Raw genomic sequence first — 8,345 nt, 5'->3', positions numbered from 1 at the left:
TAATATTTTCAGTAACGGTATAGGCTACTGCAACTTCCTTTTCGTCCAGCGAATACAATACTGCAATAGGATTTACATATTTATCCCGGGGGAGAGGCTTAATCATATGGCGAACAACGGCCTCTCGTCCGGTTACCAGCCCAGGTCTGGTATTGGTTAGCCAGTTATTTGTTTTCGGAAGCATGGACTTGATGGTGGAGCAAGCCGTAACCGACCAGCGGTTAGTGAACCACCTTACGGCAGCGAGGACTAAAAGCTTCACCTCGCCAATCTTCCTGTAGTTGTTATCAGATTATTTACAATTAACACATATATTCTAAAATCTTCATCCAACAATGCCACAATATACTATGGAGGACATAATGCGGTGGAATGTAGACAGTTTAAAGATTTTTTTGAGAAGATATGGACTTGCGACATCAAAAAAAACAAAAGCTGAGTTGGTTGCCCTTGCATATGCAACACAGGCAATGAACCTGGAGATAAAAAAGTCACCGCAGGAGCTTTCAGCTTCTGTGGTGCAGGAATATCAAAATATCCTACTTGCTCCGGATGGAATCAAGTTACCCGATCCTAATTCGTCTGAATCTGATCCATTGCCCTGGATTGCGGAAAAAAATGGAGTAGCTCTTTGGCCTAACCTCCACATTACAGACATTGCTCTGTATTTGAGTAAAGGTGAAGCTGAAGTGATGGAGAAGATTTTGGATGGGTATAAGCTGGGCAAGCCATACAGCTACTTTGCTTCCATGTGGCTTAAAGAAGTATATTATCTTCGCTTCAAACATTATTGCATACTGAAAGCAAACTGTTTCCCGTCTCAGCGGATTAATGATCCGCCTCATAAATTGTGGGTTTGCTGCAGACGGGATAATGGACAGATTGTTAGAGGATTTTGTTCCTGTACTGCAGGGTAAGATTCCTACAGAATGTATTTCGTAAAGGGTACCCTCAAAGTATGAGTACCAGGTTAGGCCTTCAACTTAATGTAAAATAGGCGAACAAAAATAATTACCTCCTTTTGGTACACATACTTCAGGAGCACCTCATAATTGTTAATAACTTTGCTGAAATTCATTTTTTATTGTGAAATTTTAGTAGATTATTGTAAATTGACAAAACTGCAGGTTGTAGAATTATGGTTAGAATGAAAATTTATAAAAGTGCTAAGGTTGTAGTTTTCAGCTGAAAACTCTATGCTGATGTGAGAGATTAGATGGATACTGCATTTATAATAATTTCTCTGTCCTTAAACATCTTCTTATGATATAATTATTCGTGACATTATTTATTTTTCAATACTTAGAATACATCAAACATGTAATCATGTAGCAAGTCTTCTGCTAAAAATGGAGCGTGCTTCAAATCAGGCGTGCACTTCCTTACCATGTACTTGGATTATTCCCTCAAAAAAATTGAAAATTGAACCAAGTGAACTACGACATTTAGTAATGAAGAAGCCAAAATACGGAGAAACAGGTGAGCCTCATTTGTATAAATTATAGTGTACTGAGGTAATGGAAGGATAATGGGAAACAATTCTCGAACTTCACATTACCCACGAATCCAGAAACTTCAAACAACCAGCTTCCACTACATGGAATAGCAGCTACACTCATTTTTGAAAGGCACTGCACTGTTTGTTAATTTACTTTTTGTTTTTATTTCTGCCAGATTGCTGAAATGAAATGATTGATAATGGGGCAATATCATTAAGAGGGAGATGAACTTCTATATACTTAATCTATTATATTCATTTCAGTCAAAAGAAAAATTTGTCGACAGAGTGATCCTATAAGTGAAAAACCACTAAGTACAGAGCAGTGGCTGGAATGTTTGAAAGATGTTGGAAAGAGTAGTTGTTTCAGCATAGCTCATGCCTCAGTGTCTCAAGAATTGATGTTCGAATATGCAGAGAAAGAGGAGAGTAAATCTGATAAGCTTTTAAGTATGAAGGAGGTTTGGAAAAATAGTCTTACAGCGGCTACAAGTGATGAGGTTGAAGATTTAGAAAGAAGGACAAAGGGTCAGGCTACTAATAATGATTGGAAAATGGCACGCAAAAATAGGCTGACTGCCTCAAATTTTCATGAGGTAGTGTGTAAGGTCAATAGTTTGAATTTAGGCAAGCAAGTTAGGCTCAATATAATATTAGACAAAGTGTTCGGCCTACAAAAAGATTTAGGTCACTTACCTGCAGTTAAATATGGCGTGAAAACAGAAAATATTGCAAAGTCAGTTTACCTGGATTTGATGAGGCAAACAAAACATGAGATAACAGCTAGAGAATGTGGCCTTTTCATTGACCAAAACTTGCTGTTCCTAGGGGCATCTCCAGACATGGTGGTGTATTGCAAATGCTGCGGTGACGGTGTTTTGGAAATTAAATGTCCATACAGCTTGAGAGATACCTCTCCTGCATGCTCTCCGCCACCATATATTGTATATGAAGGGGGGGAACCAAAGCTAAAAACCACACACCCATACTATTTTCAAGTTCAAGGTCAAATGGCCATTTCAAAAACTAAGTGGTGTGACTTTTTTGTTTACTCTGTACATGGTCATATTAGATGTAGAATTATGTTTGATGAGAGTTTTTGGATGGGTATAAAGCCCAAGTTGAGATATTTTTTCAATGAGTTTGTTGCTCCCAAGTTGCTTTGACTAGAGTAAAAAATTGTTTGCATATTAATAAAGAGCATTGATATTAATGGAGTTTTTCTTTATGGTTATCCAGAACCAAATTAGTCCAGTTTTTTTTACATTTATCAACTCTTTTCATGGAGGCGGCCAGTACTTCCATGGCCTAAAGTAATTACACACAGATGCGATGGGATTTCCAAGCCATCAGCTAACTCCTAGGCAATCCCTGACACACATAATTCCAACGCACGCATATAAGCTATCATCATTTATTTGTCAACAAAGACGTAGCAGAGTGTCAGCTTTTCAAATGGCGAGCTGTATTGGCAAATAAACAATATGTAAACACAAAAGCTCACAAGGATTCAGCTTCTAAAACAAAATAATAATTTTATAGGTGAAGAGTATATGAAGCAATGATGCTAAATGAACTACTATCGCCCTATGAGAACAGAACAGGCCTAAGTCATAATTTCGAAAAAAACAATTTGGAATTTTTTTATTTTTGAATTTCTAGATATTCACAGTTGGTGAAAACCTGAGCTCTGGTTATTTTAATGTGGATTATATTAACCTTTTTTAATCACACTTCAGCTTCCCCCCCCCCCCCTATGACTTGGGCCTAAGTTGCACTGAACAGATGTAAGTTTCGGACATTTCATTTCTGATGTTCAAGCCCATCATATTGGAACTTAGAACTATCTTTTTTCAAGATTTTGGGGCTTTGAGCCATTATAATCCTGAATTTCCCAATAATAAAAATTTTAGCTGTACTTAGGCCCTATATTTATTATAGTCTTAGGTCCAGCTAAAATTTTTATTACTGAGAAATTCAGGATTTCAAGACCACCTTGTAGGGCATGGAAAAATAAACTGAAGTTTGAGTAAAGCAGCGCTGTCTACTCACAAATATAAGTGGAAAGTAGCATTGAGGAGTCCGCCTATTATAATGAATGGGAATATTTTGCAGTACACAATCATTTATTTCTTCTCTATGATAAAAGTATGAACTTGCACAAAAAATCGCATTTTAGAGATGCCAAAAACTGATACAAGTGGGGGCACCCTTTGGGAAATCTAACAGGAACTTGATGAATCAAACTAAATACGTTCGATTTGTACATCGAGGTGACCAAGCAATCGCCATTACAACAAAAGAAAGTCGACTCCAAGCACCATAATCTACTACGAGACCAGACATATGCATCTGAACATTTAACAAAAATTTCACATTAAATGTCAGACGCCATGTTGGCGCAGTCACTTCATGCGCTGCTCAAACTCTTAACTGTGATTTATCGGCCATTAATAAGGTTTTTAACTTTCTACAAATATGTCCTGCGAGCCTATCACCCTTAATTTTTGGTCCATCCCTGGGGTGGGCATATGATTTGTAAGAGTACAAGTAACAAAATGATGCTGATTACATACAGGAATTGTTTAATGAATGGGGATGTGGATATACAGCAGAACTAGAAGTACCATTCAATGTCAGATTAGGTAAAAAAAATGAATATGAAATAAATCATTTAAGGCAGCAGAGGAGTAAGCAAATATAAATAAACTATTATTTGGGTTTCACTCAAATAGTCCTTAATAGATGAATAGATCAGCAAGAGTTTAGCCTCAAAAATAAAAGGCAGTTTTTGCAGATAAACAAATAGTGCTCAAAAATAGAAATATCAAGAAATAAATTTATTTTTAATCAGTAATGGTTCTGCTTCACAAAAAAGGCAGTTTTTGCAAGAAACAAATAGGGCTCAAAAATAGAAATATCAAGAAGTAAACTTATTGAAATCAGTGATGGCTCAGCCCCACAAATAAAAGGTAGTTTTTGCAAATATGCATGTAGGTATGTGTCTCAAAAGTAAGTACCGGTATACACTTTCAATTTTGATTTGCTTTTCAGGTACTCGTGATAAAGCATTCATTTCTTCTGGAAACATAGTATGGATAAGTAGTAAAATTTAATAAGTATTGTTTACACTTTTTCCCAACCCACAGAATGACAATAAGATTAACCCCAAAAATGAGGAGCAAAATTGCTGATTGGCAAAAAGCATGTAGATTAGCAAGGCAAACTTAGCGCCTATTAAACAGAGAATTTAAAATTATTAATTAATGTTTTCCTCAGAGAATTTGAATTTTCACCTCATTTCTCAGGTTAATCCCCTTTTCATTTATGGTTTGTTAAAAAATGCAAACATTACCTAAATTTTACTAGTTATCCATACTATGTTTTCTGAAGAAATGAAAAGACAAGTACCTGAAACGTAACTTACTTTTGAGACACCCTGTATAATTTAGATATCTAACTATTATAGTTAAAGCTCACGAATACAGAGCAAAAGCATAGGGCTATTATTGGGGGGCAGGATATTAGGTCGCCTAGGAATAGAAGGGTGGTTTCATATTGCTGATACCTGCGCAGATTACCATAATATTGTCCAATTGAGGCAATAGTCTGATAGGTATTTCCGACTGTAAAATTTTGAATTTTTTTAGGCGACCTATGGCTTGCTCTACCACAATTCGCCTATTTGCTATGTTTTTCGTTGCTGTCACATCACTTAGAGGCATTTGTTCCTTGCCCTGCTTTCCTGGAGGTATCAATAGATCTGCTTGACGAATGAGAAGCTCATCTCTGATGAGAAATCCTCTGTCAGCCATTACCATATCGCCAGGTTCTAGCAAATTCAAAAAACCGCTATTCTTGACTATATGATTGTCACTCGCTCTGCCACCCCACCCACGCGACAAAAAATTAATCATTCCATTTGGATGAACGCTTAAAAGATATTTCGCAGTATTGTGGTGTTTATAGTCGCTCCAAGTAATACACTGCATATGCAAGTCCTTTGGGGTCGCAATGAACAACTCTGTACAATCTAAGATCCACCTGACTTTATTGTATGGTCTTATTCTGAACTTTCGGGGTAAATTCATGATATGATAGCGTGATGGATTATTGATTAGGCTTTTCATCTGATGTGACAAAAATTTCAACATATTTCCGATAACCCTTGATGCAGTCGCTTGGGATACATGAAATCTTTCAGCTAGGTCTGTGATTAACAATCCGAGTCTTAGCCTCATTAAAGTCATAATGAGTTGTTGAGAAAAGCTCAGTTTATGCATCCGGGTAGACATTAAGATTTTGGAGCTGATAATACGTTTTCTTGGTGCGTTGCCTTTTAAAAAGTTTGTCCTTGGTGCCTTGCTTCTTAAAAGGTTTGTGACTTTGTCTAAAACTTTTTTTGAAGGAAACCCAGTATAAAATGCCACGGACTTGTCTGTATGTAATGGAGGTAGAGCAGTAACTTTCCGAAATGAACATTTTAGTTTGGCAACTTCGGATCTCAAATTTCTATTATTTCCTCGTAATTTGGCATTCTCAATCTTATAACTTTTGATGACTTGAGCAAGTTTTCCCATATCTGCATTTAGGCAATAATTATGTTCGAAATTTAAATTTGTGGGAACAGCCAAAACTTCAGTTCTACGTTTTTTACATTTTGGTGCATAAGACGCCCTATAACTGGGCAAGCATCTTTTATTTGATACGATTGATGTTTCATATCCCATGCACAGAGTTGGATATGGGTTACTTGAAGTGGGTCTCCCGTCTACGAAATGAATGGAACATACTCGAGAATATTTTGTTGGCTGCCAATTAAGTACACACTTACTACTGCCCGGTTCTTTTCTATTTATGTTATGTATCCAATTCTGTCGACCTTCCGGGTCTTTGAGTTCCGTTGGAAAAGGATGATGCTCGAACGGTGGAGTACAAATACAGCCTTCTTCACCTTTCGATACATTATGAATAGGGCAGTGGGATGATTCCACTTCTGAAGTTTATAGGCATGATTGGTGCATTTGATGACACAGCAAACTCGGCCTGACATCTTGTAAATGATATGTTATATAATATACCGTACAGTAGGATCTTAATGTAGAAATTATTTGATTATTACATTTCCAACACGATAATTGATTTGTCACATACCGGTACCAGGTACTGTTAAGTCTAAAACTGTATAATAATTATCGTACCATACAGTCCTAAGCATACCGGTACCGGCACCAGTATTGCATTAAAGAGTGAAAACTAAAACTTTTATTGCATTTTTGACAATAGGTAGGATACAGTAAGTCGTATACCGGTACGGTACAAACAAACATTAATCTAACCATCATATTACTGTATTACATAAAGTGTAAAGTCAATACCGGTACCGTACGTTACCAGGTTACCGGTACAGATACAGGTACCGTATATGTCAGCAAGCCTCTAGAGAAAGGTCACTCTATCGGTAAGACATGTGCAAAGCCAATAACGAGAAGATAACCTGACTGAATACGTGAACAGACTGCCATTTTAGCATAACTGCAATAGCGAAAATAGGTCTTTCACTAAATGCTAAGCGACGACATGTCGGTATTCAGTTACCGGTCCTACAGAATGAGAAGAACGAGCAGCCGGCGCGCATTTTATCGCAGACCACAATGCTATGGCCGAATGTCATGGTAAAGCGAGAGTGACGTCAGTGGAAACACCTCGCCCATTAAAATTTCGATGAACGATTATAAAAAATCTCGACCGTGTTTATAGTGATAAAAGTATCGAAAACTATCTAAAAAATATTCTATTTTTAAAACTGCCCACGTTCATACTGAGATATTGCTAGAAAATCCCAAAAAATGCAAATTTCTGCTCTGGTGATCACATTTCCCATAAGAGCTAATGTTAAAAAAAAAAATTTTACGTCACTTTTTTTTTTGCGCGTAGGATGGATTTTAAATGAATAAGGTCTATTGCAAGATGGGGAAGAACATGTTATTGCTTATTTTAGCAGAACTCTATTCAAGACGGAACGCCGATACTGTACCACTGAAAGGGAGTTGTTGGCAGTGATTCAATCCGTACGACATTTTCGCCATTATTTGTGGGGAAGGCACTTTTTGATTCGCACTGATCATGGTGCCTTGAAGTGGCTTTTAAATTTCCGAGAACCCGAAGGGAAGGTGGCTCGCTGGATCTCTACACTGTTCACGTATGATTTCAGCATTGAACATCGAGCAGGGACTAAACATGGTAATGCCGATGGTCTATCTCGTCAAACCAGACGCTGTAAGCGCCCGGACTGCCCAGATTGTGTGTCTACTTCACAGGAACCTGATATCAATGTTCGTGTAGTAGCACCTCTGTATAATGCTGACTTGCCTGGGATACCAACAAGCTGTAACTGGATGGACACATACACGGAGGAAAGGATTCGAACTTGCCAAGCCGAGGACCCTCATCTTTCTGCAGTTATTGCCTGGAAGCGCCGTTCATATCATAAACCCCAGCCACAGGATTATATGCATGAATCTCTAGAGACCAAGCGTTATCTAGCTCAATGGCATTTGCTATATTTGACTGGTGAAATTTTGGCTAGTGCTCCCGCCTATCAATTTTGCATTCCTGGGGCATTGAGAAGAGAAATCTTCCAGCATTTACACAGTGCCCGTACCTCCGGACATTTAGGCTCTATTAAAACATTCAAAAGTGTTCGTGCTCGTTTTTACTGGCCTGGTTTTAAAAGAGATATTTTGCTCTGGTGCCGGTTTTGCAAACCTTGCGCTGCGGCTAAGATGACTCACGGGCGCAAACAGGGGGATCTACGACAACTGCTCTGCGGATCTCCCATGGAACG

General features: G+C 37.9%; 1 protein-coding gene across 1 annotated transcript; it reads left to right on the top strand.

The window, feature by feature from the left end:
* Positions 1 to 569: 569 nt before the first annotated feature.
* Positions 570 to 4,115, top strand: LOC144422063 (uncharacterized). Its single transcript, XM_078111820.1, has 3 exons — positions 570 to 913; positions 1,307 to 1,479; positions 1,763 to 4,115. Exons 1-3 carry the CDS (start codon positions 693 to 695, stop codon positions 2,662 to 2,664), a joined length of 1,296 nt encoding a protein of 431 aa, XP_077967946.1. The 5' UTR covers positions 570 to 692; the 3' UTR covers positions 2,665 to 4,115.
* Positions 4,116 to 8,345: the final 4,230 nt, after the last annotated feature.

This window comes from Styela clava, chromosome 4 (assembly GCF_964204865.1).
Source record: "Styela clava chromosome 4, kaStyClav1.hap1.2, whole genome shotgun sequence".
Classification (NCBI taxonomy): Eukaryota; Metazoa; Chordata; class Ascidiacea; order Stolidobranchia; family Styelidae; genus Styela; species Styela clava.
The sequence above is the reverse complement of the archived record's forward strand: the minus strand, read 5'-3'. Positions and strand labels throughout refer to the sequence as shown.